At 38.7% G+C, this 16507-nt stretch overlaps 1 protein-coding gene across 4 annotated transcripts in view; it reads right to left on the reverse strand.

The window, feature by feature from the left end:
* Nucleotides 1–317: 317 nt before the first annotated feature.
* The window catches only part of ADK (adenosine kinase), a 560128-nt gene continuing 543938 nt past the window's right edge, over nt 318–16507 (reverse strand). For all 4 annotated transcript variants that reach the window (XM_004049615.4, XM_055353393.2, XM_004049614.4 and 1 more), the window contains one exon: nt 318–1026. In XM_004049615.4, coding sequence (XP_004049663.2) covers nt 902–1026 — 125 coding nt within the window. In that variant the 3' untranslated portion in view covers nt 318–901. The remainder of the gene's footprint in view (nt 1027–16507) is intronic.

Raw genomic sequence — 16507 nt, forward strand, 5'->3', positions numbered from 1 at the left:
TAAGGTCATATAAAGGTAACTAAGTCTGACTCCAGAAGTCCAATTATACCATTTTGTCATCCTTAAAAAAGTGATTTATTGGTCTCTGATACTAAGTTATTCTTCACTGTATTATATTGCTGTTCTTCATAATTCCGTTAACAAATTGGATGTCATTTCAGGGCCCAGTATTAAATAATGATCTTTCTTCCTCAGTTTGCTGTACACAGGGAAAAGACAGAAAAAAATTCCTATATGACAAGTTTTTGTTTGTATCCAATTACAGAGTTCCATAAGACTGTGATTTGAATATTGTGGTACAACTTAAATTTGGCACATTATTTAATTATCCAAAGTTTATTACACGTTTGAGTGCACATTAAAGAGATTATTTGGCATAATTGACAAGATAAAATTTCTGTACCTTATTTGACTATCAGGTGTATATGTGGTATATTTATGTATGTGTGTGTACAGACGCACATATACTCCTAAATTAAATATATTTGTATAAAAAGCTAAAGATTACTATGTTAAGATTAATTCATTAAAAAATCTATTATATTAAATTGCATCTGCATTCAAAGCAGAAATGTAAAAAAACAAATCAGTGTACTAAATACACATGAATTTACAAAGTTATTGAAAATGAAATAAAAATTTCTATTGAAATGTTATATTCTTGTTTAATTGGCATTTAAGTGGCACTATCAAACTATGGAAATAAACATCATTTTTTAGATTGTTGAGATAATAAAGATTCTACAAGCATTACCGTACCCTTGTACCCTCTAAATTAAGATTCAGCATTATTATAGTAGGAAAAAATGGCAGATAATTTTCTTCTTTATTAATATGGGAATTCTCAGGAAGCAATTAGGGCAGTGTCTGCACTCCTGGGCTTGTGTTTTCAGCTCTTCCATCAGTGGAAGTCTGGCTTCTCAGGAAAGGTGCAGCCAGTCCGTCTAATTATGATGCTTGCTGCATAGTGGCCAGCACGGATACATTCAGTCAGAGGCTTGTCAGAGACCAGTTGAGACAGAAAACCTAGAACACAGGCAAAAAAAAAAACATGAGTATTGTATAACAGCAGCAGAAATGTCATATTGGGTCAGACCAATATATGATCTAAGCACCTGTCTCATTCTTCAGCCTTGACAGTAAGAGAAAGTCTTGCGCGTTACCATTAGGGAGGTCTTTTTTTTTTTTTTCCCCCGAGATGGAGTCTTGCCCTGTCACGCAGGCTGGAGTACAGTGGCATCATCTTGGCCACTGCAACCTCCGCCTCCCAGGTTCAAGCAATTCTCCTGCCTCAGCATCCTGAGTAGCTGGGACTACAGGCATGCACCACCATGCCCAGCTAATTCTTGTAGTTTCAGTAGAGATGGGGTTTCACCATGCTGGCCAGGCTGGTCTTAAACTCCTGACCTCGTGATCTGCCTGCCTTGGCCTGGGATTACAGGTGTTGAGCCACTGTGCCCGGTCGGGAGATCTTTTCCCAAACATCATGAGCTTCCCCTAATATTTATTCTAAAGAGCTGAAGTTGAGACACAACAACTTGCCATCAAGTCAATCTGGTCTTCCTTTTTTTTTTTTTTTTTTTTTTTTTTTTGAGGTGGAGTTCCACTCTTGTTGCCCAGGCTGGAGTGCAATGGCATGATCCTGGCCCACTGCAATCTCTGCCTCCCAGGTTCAAGCAATTCTTCTGCCTCAGGCTCCCGAGTAGCTGGGATGACAGGTGCCTTCCAACACGCCCAGCTAATTTTTGTATTTTCAGTAGAGATGGGGTTTCACCATGTTGGCCAGGCTGTTCTCAAACTCCTGACCTCAAGTGATCCACCTGCCTTGGCCTCCCAAAGTGCTGGGATTACAGGCGTGAGCCACCACACCCAGCCAGGGAAGCATGTGTTGATAGGGTCTCAAAATCAACATGGTGAAACACCGTCTCTACTAAAAATACAAAAGTAAATTATCTATACTGGTAATGTGTATATATAATTATACATACGAGCAATGAACAATTAGAAGTTACTAAGAATAAGCCAGGCATCGTGGCTCACGCCTATAATCCCAGCACTTTGAGAGGCCAAGATGGGTGAACTGCTTGAGCTCAGGAGTTTGAGACCAGCGTGGGCAACATGGCGAAATCCTGTCTCTACAAAAAATACAAAAATTAGCCATGCATGTTGGTGCATGCCTGTAGACCTAGCTACTCAGGAGGCTGAGGTGAGAGGATTGCTTAAGCCTGGAAGGTTGCGGCTGTGGTTAGCTATGATCACATCACTGCACCCCAACCTGGGTAACAGAGTAGGACCCTGTCTCAAAAACAAAAATTGATTAAAAAGTTAATATAAGAATATTTATCCATATTTATTCTAAGGTACTTCACATACTTCAAATATTTGAAGTACCTTAGAATAAATCTGACAGAAGTTGTGTAGGGCCTGCACATTGAAAATGACAAAACAATGCTGAGAAATATAAAAGAAGCCTAAATAAATAGACATAAAGTGTTCAAAGGTCAGAAGATTCAATATTATCAGTTCTGCAGGAATTTTTCTATTAATTCATTGGAATACTAATAAAAATTCTAGCAGATTTTTCTTATAGAAACTGACAAGCTGCTTCTAAAATTTATATGGAAATTTAAAGGACCTAGGTTAGCGAAAACTCAGCTTTGAAAAAGAAGAACAAAGCCAGAGGATTTATACTACCTGATTTCAAAATTTATTATAGAATGATAATAACCAAGACACTATGGTATTAGCATATAGACAAATAGATCAATGGAACTGAACAGAGTCCAGAAATAAACCTACTTCTGTATAGCCAACTGATTTTTGACACAGGTGCCCAAACAATCCCATCGAGAAAGGACACTTTAACAAATTGTGTGAAAAAAAAGCATTTCAACCTTTACCTTACACTATCTACAAAAATTCACTTGAAATGAATCACAGACATAAATGTAAGGAATAAAATCCTAAAACTCTTGAGGAGAAAACATAGAAGAAAATCTTAGTGATCTTGGGTTTGCTAAAGATCACTTAGTAAGATGTAAAAAGTACAAACTTATCTTTTTAAAAAATTTATTTATTTATTTTTGAGACAGTGTCTCACTATCACCCAGGCTGGAGTGCAGTGGCACACTCATGGCTCACTGCAGCCTCGACCTTCTGGGCTGAAGCTCTTCTCCCACCTCAGCTTTCCTAGTAGCTGGGACTACAGGCATGTGCCACTATGCCTGGCTAATTCTTGCATTTCTTTATACAGATGCTCAGGTTGGTCTTGAACTCCTGGGATCAAGTAATCTGCCCGCCTTGGCCTCCCAAAGCACTGGGATTACATGTATAAGTTACCACACTTGGCTAAGAATACAACTTTTATAGAAGAAAAAATAATCTGAACTTTGTCACAGTTAAATACTTGGTACCTCAATAACAAGAAACAACTCAACACAAAGTAGGCAAAAGTATTTAACATTTTAGCAAAGAAGATAGATGCCAAATAAGCAAATGAAAAAATGTTCAATATCATTATTCATTACAGAAATGCAAATTAAAATCACAATTAGATACCACTGCACACTCACAGAATGGCTAAAACTGAAAAGACTGACTATAACAAGTGTTGGCAAGGGTGTGATCAACTGGAACTCTCATACACTAATTGTGGGAATGTAAAATGCTAAGACCACTTTCCCAAACCATCTGTCAGTCTTAAAAAACTAAACATGCACATATCATATGACCCATTCTATTTCTAGGTATTTACCCAAGGTAGGTGAAAGCACATATCCACACAAAGACTTGTAAATGAATGTTCACAGCAGCTTTATTTGTAATAGCCCAAAACTGGAAACAACCCAAAAGGGGATGAGAAGGAGCAGGAAGGCATGATTAGAAAAGGCCATGGGAGCAGTGGATATGTCCATAGTGATGGTTTCATGGGTGTACACATATGTCCAAAGTTATACAATTGTAAACTTTAGATTCGTACCGTTTATTGTATGTCTATTATGCCACAATAAAACTGTGAAAAAAGAAAAAAAGGATAATTGCAAATAAGACAGGTCAAGAGCAGAAGAATCTGGGCTACCTTCCCCTTAGGGGAAACCTGAGCTGCTGCAGTTAACACTCAAATACTCAGAAGAGCAGATAATAATGAGAAACTGTGCTGCAGCTAGGCTTCTGGGCCTTCCCTGAGGCCCTGGGCAGCCTGAGGGGGATGAAGGTTAATTGAGAAGCTGTGGTATAATGACCTGTAGAGAACATTATAAGTGATTTATGTCCTCCTTCTTCTACCATTCTGACCACACAGACTTTTCCCAGTCAGATTTGGGGAATGCTCTGTATTAGATGAAACAAATAAGTATTCCCAACCAAAGAATAAAATTAAAATGGTTAATAGAATGATGTATTTTAAAGACATTTGCTGAGACTGTAAAATCACTCTCTCAAGAGGTTTAGTAAGAGTATTTTATCACCGAGTTTTCAGGTAACAGTCAAAAGTCAATATTAACTTTTCTGCCAAACTGTGAGGTGAAAATGCTCAGTCCACACAGTGAATGGAGCAGATGCCAAATTCAGAGTCAGATCAGCTTACAATGCAAACATGTCTATTAGACGCCTTATAAGCAACATCTGTTTTCTTCATTCCGCCTGGTATGATCATTGTGATTAAAAGAAAAAGCTCATGTTTATGAAATATTTTTGTGAAGCAAAACCACCAGCATCCTTTTTCTAAGAGAACTAGATGATGAATGAAGTATTCTGAAGAATCTTTTGCTTTGACAAGTGGAGAACCTGGATGCTGAAAAAAGCTAAGACCTTTGCCCAAGGTGAATGTCAGTTTTTCAATAATCTATTTTTAAAAACCAACTAAAATGAAATACAGATACTACATAATCAGTTATAAGTGGAATCTTCAAAAAATATCTGATGTGAATCTTGAAAGCTGTATAAAATTGTTTAAATAAACAAAGGGAGCTTATATTTAAATAATTGTAGGGAATCCTTTTATAATGGAAGTAAACATCCCCAAGATACTTTTTTATTTTGAAAAATATACATAACATAAAATTTACTATTTTAACAAATTTTAAATGCACAATTCAGTGACATTAAGTACATTCACAATGTGCAACTACTACCTCTATGCGTTTTTAGAAGTTTTTCATCACCCCAAAAGAAACTCTGTACCCATTAAACAATAACTCCCCACTCCTCTTTACTTCTAGCCCCTGGTAACTGCTACTCTACTTTTTGTCTCTATGAATTTGCCTATTCTAGGTACCTCATATAAGTGAGATCATACAATATTTGTCTTTTTGTGTCTAGCTTATTTCACTTAGCATAATGTTTCCCAATATAATCTTAGTTTAGATTTTTAATTATTAGCCTGCTTAAAATGTATTTTATTCGAAAAGGATTCCAAATTCAGAAAAAAGTTGCAGGAATAAAAATAGTACAAAAAGCATCTGCATATCATCTACCCAGGTGCACAATATTGTTAACATTTTGCACCATTTGCATGTACTCTTTCTCTGCATACAATTTTATTTCCCTGAACTATTTGAGAGGAAGTTACATTTACCATGTCTTTTTACTTCTGAAAACTTCAGTGTATCTTTTCTGAGAATAAGGATATTCTTTTACATAGCTACAGTATGGACATCAACATCAACTTCAGTAACACTGTTATCTAATCTACTGTCCATATTTCAATTTAGTCAATTACCCAATAATATCCTTTACAGAAATTTTCTCCTCTGGAACAGAGTCTAGTTCAGGATTTAACTGTGGTATCTTTATAGTTTTTAAAAATCTGGAACATTTCCTCAGATTTTGACTTTTGAGATACGGACATTTTTGAAGAATATAGTCATACCTTACCTCATTTTTAATTTATTTGTTATTTATTTGACACAGGGTCTTACTCTGATTGCCCAGGCTGGAGTGCAGTGGCATAATTTTTTTTGGCTCACTGCAGCCTCAACTCCCTAGGCTCAGGTGATTCTCCTACCTCTGCCTCCCGGGTAGCTGGGACCACAGGTGCACACCACAACGCGTGGCTAATTTTTTTGTACTTTTAGTAGATGGGGTTTTGTCATGTTGCCCAGGCTGGTCTCGAACTCCTGGACTCAAGCAATCCACCCGCCTCAGCCTCCTAAAGTGCTGGGATTACAGGTGTGAGCCACTGTGTCTGACGCGCTTATCCCATTATTTATTTATTTTCCCATTTTTAATAGACTGATTCTAATTTTGGATTTGTCTAATATTTTCTCATGATTAAGTTCAGACTATGCACTCCCAGGCAGACTACTACACACATTATGATGGATCCTTCTCAAAGTGTCACATTTAGAGGACATCATGTCCATCTGCTGTGCACTGGTGATAGGAATTCTGATCGCCTGATCAAGGTGTTGTCCTACTTCTCCATTGTATAGTACCTATTTTTTCCCTTGCATCTAACAAGCAATTTGTGAATAGACAATTTAAGATCACATAGGCCAGGCGTGGTGGCTCACACGTGTAATCCCAACACTTTGGGAGGCCGAGGCAGGCAGATCATGAGGTCAGGAGTTTGAGACCAGCCTGGCCAACATGGTGAAACCTCGTCTCTACTAAAAATACAAAAATTTGCCAGGTGTTATGGCACTTGCTTGTAATCCCAGCTACTTGGGAGGCTGAGGCAGGAGAATTGCTTGAACTCAGGAGGCAGAGGTCACAGTGAGCCGAGATCATGTCACTGCACTCCAGCCTAGGCAACAAGAGTAAAACTCCATCTCAAAAAAAAAGAAAAAAGAAAGAAAGAGACCAGAGAGAGAGAGAGAAAGGAAGGAAGGAAGGAAGGAAGGAAGGAAGGAAGGAAGGAAGGAAGGAAGGAAAGAAGGAAGGAAGGAAGGAAGACAGACAGACTGAACAAATCATCTAATCATATTAGGCTGGCCATGGTGGCTCCTGCCTGTAACCCCAGCACTTTGGGAGGCCGAGGGGGGCGGATCACAAGGTCAGGAGTTCGAGACCAGCCTGGTCAATATGATGAAACCCTGTCTCTACTAAAAATACAAAAATTAGCTGGGCATGGTGGCAGGTGCCTGTAGTCCCAGCTACTTGGGAAACTGAGGCAGGAGAATCGCTTGAATCCGGGAGGCAGAGGTTGCAGTGAGCCAAGATCACGCCACCGCACTCCAGCCGAGGCGACAGAGACTCCATCTCAAAAAAAAAAAAAAAATCACATAAATATTCTGTTCTTTATCAAAAGTCCCAACCCCCTCCCAGATTGAGTATCCACTCATAATTTTTAACTGAAGCAACTCATACTGTGATGATTTTCCAACTGCAGCTGTGAAATGATTTTCACATTTACCAGTCAGCCCTCACCATTCTACCATAAACATGAGCCTACCTCTTCTCCCATTTATTATTTTAAAATATATTTATTATCAATAAAAATGCACAATTATTTTTATTTTATTTGTGTGGTGGAGTCTTGCTCTGTCACCGAGGCTGGAGTGCAGTGGTACGATCTCAGCTCACTGCAACCTCCACCTCCCCGGTTCAAGTGACTCTCCTGCCTCAGTCTCCCAAGTAGCAGCTGGGACTACATGAGCCACCATGCCTGGCTAATTTTTGTATTTTGAGTAGAGATAGGGTTTCACCATGTTGGACGGGCTGGTCTCAGACTCCGGACCTAAGGTGATCCGCCCACCTCAGCCTCCCAAAGTGCTGGGATTACAGGTGTGAGACACCATGCTTGGCCCACAATTCTTTTTAAATCAATGGTTTATAATCCCTTACAGCCCTTAATTAATTTGGTCCTTAAAATATTCCAGTTTTTGCCAGTGGGAGCCGTTCAGGCTGGTGGCTCCCGTGTCCTTGGATATGCCATCACATTATTTTTGATCCCTTCTTTATGTTCTGGCATAATGTTCTGGGCTCTACTATGCCCTGGAATCAGCCATTTATCTGAGGATAACTGGTTCTTTTTAGCATAGAATGGTATTAGAGACCAAGATCTGGGTGGCAGGTGTGCTCTTTGCTTCTAGACCATGTTAATGAACAGAGCTAGGAAGTATGCATGTATACATAGTCATGCACACACACACACTTACATCCATAACTGTATACGTATACATGTGTACAGAGACCTATTTTAGAAATTGAGCTGACACCAGTACTTCCAATTCTAGTCCATCTCCACAGGGTTCTTTCTTGCCTTTCCTCATCCCATTATTTGTATGTTCCTTCTTCTATAGTGAGAACCTAGCTCCCAAAAATATCAACAAATTTATTTGTTTACTCACTTTTGTAATACATCTAAAATAGTTTCCAAGTCACTTCATCCCTAACTTTAAAAGAAAAAAAATCCAAATCTACTAAAAAGAGTTTAGGGTTAATTTTCCGTTCTCTGGTGTAGTCAAATACTGTGTTCAGCATGTAACTTAGATTGGTTCTCTTTTTTACCCCCTTTGGGGAGCTCATTTTACTTAAGAAAAGATTGGAAATAGTTGGGTTCATGTTTTTCAGTTTGCTTTCAGTTTTAGTCCCATTTCTTACATTCTATCCTTATTGATCTAATATTTAAAAAATACGTAGAACATTAACATGTTTCTAAAAGTAAAAATTCTATAAAAGATATGCTCAAAGAAGAGTGACTCTCTTTACTATGTCCTCCTCCCCATCCCTTTAAGCAACCACTTTCACTGTTTTCTGGTTTATCTTCCTGTATTCTTTTAGTAAAGGTAAGCAGATGTATGTACATTTTCTTCCTTTTCTTCCTTTTTCTTTTCTTTTCTTTTTTTTTAACACAAAAGGAGGTAATACACTATATATGCTCTCTTATACTTTGCTTTTTTTCCACTTAAAAGTATCTCTTGGAGGCTGGGTGCCATGGCTCACGCCTGTAATCCCAGCACTTTGGGAGGCTGAGGCGGGTGGATCACCTGAGGTCGGGAGTTTGAGACCTGCCTGGCCAACGTGGTGAAATCCTGTCTCTACTGAAAATACAAAAATTAGCCGGGCGTGGTGGCGGGTGCCTGTAATCCCAGCCACTTGGGAGGCTGAGGCAGAAGAATCGCTTGAACCCAGGAGGCAGAGGTTGCAGTGAGCCGAGATCATGCCACTGCACTCCAGCCTGGGCGACAGAGCGAGACTCCTCCTGTAGTCAGAGACCAAAATCTCCTGGTAATCATTCTACATCAATTGGTAGAGATTTTCTTCATTCTTTTTTCCAGCTACATAGTATCTCCATGTATAAATACACTGTAGTTTAATCTATCTCCTATGTGTGGGCATTTACATAGTTTCCAATGTTTTGGAAATATAAACAATGCTACAATGAATAACCTTTTACATATGTATTTTTGTGTTGTTAGGGGCGTATCTTCTGGATAAATTCTAGAAGTAGAACTGCTCGGTTAATGAGTAACTATATGCATACATAGTTTTATTAGTGATTCTCCTTCATAGAGGTTTAAGGATTTTCTATTTCTACTAGTAATGTAAGAGTGACCGTTTCCCCACAACTTCACCAATATAGTACACTGTCCAGCTTTTCAATTTTTGCCAGTCTGATGGGTTAGAAATATTTCAGTATAATTTTAATCTGGATTTCTCTTATTAAGTGAAGCTGAACATCTTTTTATATATCTTTAAAGAACAAATCTCTCTGTGAATTAATTTTTATCTTTTGCTTATTTTTCTATAGGATGTTTGGTCTTTCACCCTCTATTTTATTATTATTATTATTGTTTTTGAGAGTCTCCTCTGTCACCCAGGCTGGACTACTGGTGTGATCTTGGCTCACTGCAACCTCTGCCTCCAGCGTTCAAGTGATTCTCCTGCTTCAGCCTCCTGAGTAGCTGAGATTACAGGTATGCACCACTATACCCAGCTAGTTTTTGTATTTTCAGTAGAGACGGGTTTCACCATGTTGGCCAGGCTGGTCTTGAACTCCTGACTGCAGGTGATCCGCCTGCCTCGGCCTCCCAAAGTGCTGGGATTATAGGTGTGAGCCACCATGCCTGGCCTCACTCTATTTTTAAAAGTTCCCTGCATTTTAAGTATATTATTCCAATAAAGTGTTTTTCGAAAAAAAAACCAACAATAACAATATGCTATTAATAGATACAAATACTGTACTGTGTCAGCAAGTAAACAAAGTACTTTTTAATATTTCATTCACTGAAACACAGCCTCAGGCCCCAGAGTGTGGTTGGTAAACACTATAGCAGATAAGTGTGGTTTGCAGGTATTAAAAAAAAAAAAAAAAAAAAAAAAAAAAGGCTAGGTCGGGTGGCTCATGCCTCACCTCTAATCTGAGCACTTTGGGAGGCTGAGATGGGAGAATCATTTGAGCCCAGGAAACCAGCCTGGGCAACACAGGGAGACTCGTCTCTACATAAAAAAAAAAAAAAAAAAAAAAAAAATTAGCTGGGTGTGGTGGCATGCACCTGCAATCCCAGCTACTTGGGAGGCTGAGGTGGAAGGACTGCTTGAGCTGGGAGGTTGAGGCTGCAGTGAGCTGTGATTGAGCCTACTGTACTCTAGTTTGGGCAACAACAACAACAAAAAAACAAAAACAAGTCAGGAGTGGTGGCTCATGCCTGTAATCCCAGTACTTAGGGAGGCTGAGGCACCCAGATCATTTGAGCCCAGAAGTTTGAGACCAGCCTGGGCAACATGGCAAAATTCCGTCTCTACAAAAAAATTCAAAAATTTAGCCAGGCGTGGTGGTACACACATGTAGTCTCAGCTACTTACTCAGGAGGCTGAGGTGGGAGGATCACCCAAGCCTGGGAGGTTGTGGCTGCAGTGAGCCATATCGCTCCACTGCACTCCAGAATGGGAGAGAGAGTGAGACACTATCTCAAACAAAACAAAACAAAACAAAAAAGTCTGCTCTTTTTAGAACAAGATTTGGGCTTACCAAGAGTCCAAAAAGCAAAATATTAAATAACTGACTTTGAATGTATGTTTAATAAGAAAAAGTCTCTTAGGATCCCTTTTTCCCAGTGCCACTGGCTTGTGGTCCTTATCAGTACATCATCTTGAAAACGAAGAGCACAGCTCTGTATGTATGCTTTTCAACACAGCCAAGAGAGCAGGCATAGGAGGCATTACACCGGAGAACAAGAACCATCAATGCAGGTTTTTCCAAATCAAGAACTCATATGCTGAGGCAGTTGTTGTTGCCTTTTTACTTTGGTTCCTTCTCTCTATCCTGTTACACATAGGCGTATCAACCTGGGCCTCTCAGGCTTTTCCCAGCTTTAGGAGACATTATAGACTTTAGGTCCTCTAGCTGACGAGGCATAAGGTGAGAATCTCTCATCGACAATAAATTGGGTTCCTAGAGCTATTGTTAGCTGGCTCTGAATCTTGGAACAATCTTTCCAAATAAACCTCTGTTCATTAACAATTGGTGCAGCCTATTATCTTCTGGTTGATTTTATTTAGACTTTTACTGATGTTACAAAGTGCGATCAATAAATTGACAAATTGTATCTAGTATTTGACATGAGACCTGAAACATATGTTAAAGTTGTACAAAAAGAGGAGGTGCTACACTAGTTTCCTCAAAGCACACAGAGGTAGGATTGCTGGTGTGCTCAAAAGGCAATGTAATTTCCTAACTTAAGCTGTCTATTCCATGTAGTTACTATAGAAGAGCTATAGCAACTAGAATTTTCTTAGTGTCATTTACAGAGAATCGAGTAATATTGTCAGTGGGTATGGAAGCCTTAATGGAGACACTTAATAAGAGCTAGGGATATTTTAGAAGGAAATGAACAAAGTCTTTATGAGTCCATTTTTTCTTTTCTATTTATAGTTCCTTAATAGTTTTTCATGGTAGCTGGAACTTAAAACCCAGTAGACTCTATTACTGTTCATTCTATATTCAGCAGCTTGTCAACAAGTAAGCAAGCTGCACTTTTTAAACTTGGAGGAATAAAGTTTTTTTTGTTTTTGTTTGTACTCCTGGGCTCAAGCAATCCTCCCACTTCAGCCTCCTGAGTAGCTAGAACTACAGGTGTGTGCCACTATGCCTGACTAACTTTTCTATTTTTTGTAGAAATGGAGTCTCACCATGTGGCCCAGCCTGGTCTGAACCCCTGGGCTCAAGCAATCCTTCTACTTCAGCCTCCCAAAGTGCTGGGATTACAGGTGTGAGCCACTGTGCCCGGCCAGAATATAGTTTTACTAATTCACTTTTTACAAGTATATATTACGCTGAAATTGTTTTCCCAAAGATACAGTACAAATACATGTCAGTGGCTCTATTTTTATCTTCTTAAATAGTTCCCAGAAACCTTTTATATATAGTAGACCACCATATGCCTATGTAGAGTTTAAACATTTTAAAGTTTTTGGAAATATATAATTTGTTCTAAAAAATCTCATTTTACACTAAATTTAAATTATTATACATCTAGGTAGTACATTGTTCACCTGGAAAAATATACACATGTTTATGCATTGAAAATAGATTTTAAGCCACATAAATTTAAAGGTCAGAGAATACTGTGAATAGATAGCAATACCTCATATATATAAAGCCTGAAGCCATAGCAGCTCCATGGCCATCCATATTACACCTATAAGGACCCCTCAGGCCTTCACTAAGAGATTATTTATTTTTAAGAAAGCAAGTGAAAATATTGTTTTTCTGATTATAAAAGTCATACCCAATAACTGCAGAAAATGTGGGAAAAGGGAAACAGTAAAATTATGAATAAATAGAAAACATACACAGTCCTATTAAAAATAATAATCAGGGCTGGGCGTGGTGACTCATGCCTGTAATCCCAGTGCTTTGGGAGGCCGAGGCAGGCAGATCACAAGGTCAGGAGATCAAGACCATCCTGGCTAACACGGTGAAAACCCGTCTCTACTAAAAATACAAAAAAAAAAAAACTAGCTGGGCGTGGTGGCGGGTGCCTGCAGTCCCAGCTACTCAGAAGGCTGAGGCAGGAGAATGGTATGAACTCGGGAGGTGGAGCTTGCAGTGAGCCGAGATCGAGCCACTGAACTCCAGCCTGGGCGACAGAACGATTTCGTTTCAAAAAATGAATAAATAAATAAATAAATAAAAAATAAAAATAAAATAATAATAATCAGGCCAGGCATAATGGCTTGCACCTGTAATCCCAGCACTTTGGGAGGCCAAGGCTGGTGGATCACTTGAGGTCAGGAGTTCGAGACCAGCCTGGCCAACATGGTGAAACCCCATCTCTACTAAAAATACAAAAATTAGCCAGGTGTGGTGGTGTGTGCCTGTAATCCTAGCTATTCGGTTGGCTGAGGGATGAGAATTGCTTGAATCCAGGAGGTGGAGGTTGTGTTGAGCTGAGATTGTGCCACTGTATTCCAGCCTGGGTGACAGAGTAAGACTCTGTATCAAAAAATAAAATAAAATAAAAAATCAATACTATTTAACATAGTGGGGAAGCCCTAACAAAAGTAACAAGACTAAAAAAAATTTAAGAATTGTAAAGGGAGGCTGGGTGCAGTAGTTTGTGCCTGTAATTCCAGCACTTTGGGAGGCTAAGGTGGGCAGGTCGCTTGAGCCCAAGAGTTCAAGACCAGCCTGGGTAAGAAATTGAAACCTCGGCTCTACAAAAAATACAGAAATTATCTGGGCATGGTGGCACATGACTGTAGTTCCAGCTACTTGGGAGGCTGAGGTGGGAGGATTGCTTGAGCCCAGTAGGTCGAGGCTGCAGTGAGCTGTGAACATGCCACTGTACTCATTCTATCCTGGGCAACACTGCGAGATCTTGACACACACACACACACACACACACACACACACACACACCCCACACACATACACAGGAATTGTAAAAGAAATAAATTTGTCAATATTTTCATTGAGAGCAGCTTTGTATATAGAATATACATACATATATATACATATATACACACATACACACATATACACACACACACACATATATATACGAGAGCAACAGTTTTAAAAATGTAATTTGGTAAAAATACAAAAGCGATGCAAGTTATGCCAGCCTCTAATAAAGAAAACTATAGAACTTTATGGAAAGATATTACAAAGGACCTAAATGGAGAGATATGCTGGGTTATTGGAGAAGAAGATAACATTCAATACAAATTCAATCACAGTCTCAACAATGTTTTTGGGAACCTGAGAAGTTGATTCTAAAATTTATATGAAAAAGCAAAGGATCAAGAACAGGCATATACACTTACTGAAGTAAAAATGATAGGAGAGACTAGCCTTACCAGATTAAGCACTTCTAAAAATCTATAATAATAAATGTGGTGTTTGTTGGCATAGCTATAAATAAATAGGGAAAAGGTGGAAACTTGAGCTACAACAGAGTTGCCATTGCAAATTCATGGGAAAAAGATGGCTTCTTAGAAAAGTAGTGTTTAGGCAACTAGTTTTCAATTTGGAAAAATAACATTACCTCACTCTATATTTAAAAAAAAAAAGAATTCCAGGTCTATCAATGAGTTAAATGTAAATGGAAAAATAGTAAGACTTTTAGAAGAAAATAAAAAATATCTTTATGTCCTAGAGGTAGAAAACATTTCTTAAATAAGACACAAAAAAAGCAGAAACCAGAAAGCGAAAGATTAAACTGTGCTAAAATGAAAATTTCTGGCTGGGCACAGCAGCTCATGCCTGTAATCCCAGCATTTTGTGAGGTTGAGGCAGGAGAATTGCTTGAGCCCAGGAGTTTGAGACCAACCCTGGCAACACAGCAAGACCCTGTATCTACAAAAAATAGAAAAATTAGCTGGGCATGGTGGTGTAAACCTTTAGTCCTAGCTACTCGGGAGGCTAAGGTAGTGGGGACTGCTTGAGCCCAGGAGTTTGAGGCTGCAGTGAGCTATGATTGTGCCACTGTACTCTAGCCTGGACTACAGAGGGAGACCCTGTCTCAAAAAACAAACAAACAAAAAACCCCAAAACCCCCAAACCTTCTGTTTTGCATATGATACCTTTAAAGAGAGGAAATTCAATAAATAAGTTTCTTTTTTTTTTTTTTTTTTTGGGTAGAGATGGGGCCTCACTAGGTTGCCCAGGCTGGTCTCCAACTTCTGGCCTCAAGTGATCCTCCCACCTCAGCCTCCCAAGGTTTTCGGATTACAGGCATGAGCTACCACACTGGCCTGATCCTGACTTTATAATTTCTACTTGGGTTTCCTTCCATTTTTAGTCTTTAGTCAGATCCAAGCAGTACATTTAGAAACATGTTTAGTCAAAATAGTAAAAAAAAAAAAAAAAAAAAAAAAAAAGTGTTTGAAAAAAGTTAAGTTTCTAGAGTTGGGATGACTTTTTTCCTGTTTGTTTTTCTTATGTTTTAAATATTCTATAATAAGCTACATTATACTTTTCAAATCAGATCTAAGTCAATAAACCTTTTAAAAAAACATGGGAACTTTAAACTATTCAGAAAAATGGTTATTAAGAGCAACCATTCAAGAGTTTCAGCTAAGTGATGTTTTATTTTAATAGTTTCCCACTCATGCCTTTGGAGTGAGTTAGTAACTGTAGCCACTGGATGAGTTTTCCACAAGGTAAATCAGTACAAGTATCAGTATAAGCAGAATGAAATTGGTCACTCTTCTTAGAAGATTCCTCAAGCACATAAAAATCATCACTATTTCCTGTATTTTACTCTTAGGCTTAGGGAAACACAGGCAATTTTAGAGAAGGCAATTTAGAAAGTTTCTGACGGAACCTTAGCACAACCTTTCTTTCCCAAATGAAACTTCCTCTTACAGAAGCTGTATACCAAGTAAATCAGTACGCATCTTTTGAAACGGAAATTCAAGGACTAATACTTCCCTCACAGGGAATGCCGGGGGGATTCCTAACAGAATTAAGAAGGATAATCATACTTAGAGTAGCTATCACGTGATAGCAATGAAAACAAGTATTTTGGTAAAAACTGTGAGGTCACTGGCCACAGGACACAAGTCTAAGCCATAGCACCTTAAGGCAGTGAAATTGATGGCACTGGGAAACACAGACCATCATACACACCCAAGATGTCAGTAGAATAAGATGGATGGAAGAAATGTTTTCCCACTTGGGTTTAAAAAAATTAGTAGACTTTATATTTTTGGGCAGTTTTAGGTTTACAAAACAATGAAGCAGAAAATACAGAGAGTTCCCAAATCTTCCCTCATCCCCTTACTCCCCAGTTCCACCTATGATTAATCTGTTACATTAGTTAGTGGGTATATTTGTTACAATCGATGAGCCATTATTGACATATTATCATTAAATAATGTCTGTAGTTTACATTAGGGCTTACACTTTGTGTTGTATATTCTGTGGGATTTGACAAATATAATATACACCATTAAAGTATCACACAAAACAGTTTTGCTGCTCTAAAAATCCTCAGTGCTCTCTACCTATTCATCCCTCTCTCCTTGCGCCACAGCTCCAGCCCATGGTAGCTACTGACTTTTTTACAGTCTCCATAGTTTTGCCTTTTCCAGCATGTGATATACAGTCTTGAGT

Source organism: Gorilla gorilla, chromosome 8 (assembly GCF_029281585.2).
Source record: "Gorilla gorilla gorilla isolate KB3781 chromosome 8, NHGRI_mGorGor1-v2.1_pri, whole genome shotgun sequence".
Taxonomy (NCBI): domain Eukaryota; kingdom Metazoa; phylum Chordata; class Mammalia; order Primates; family Hominidae; genus Gorilla; species Gorilla gorilla.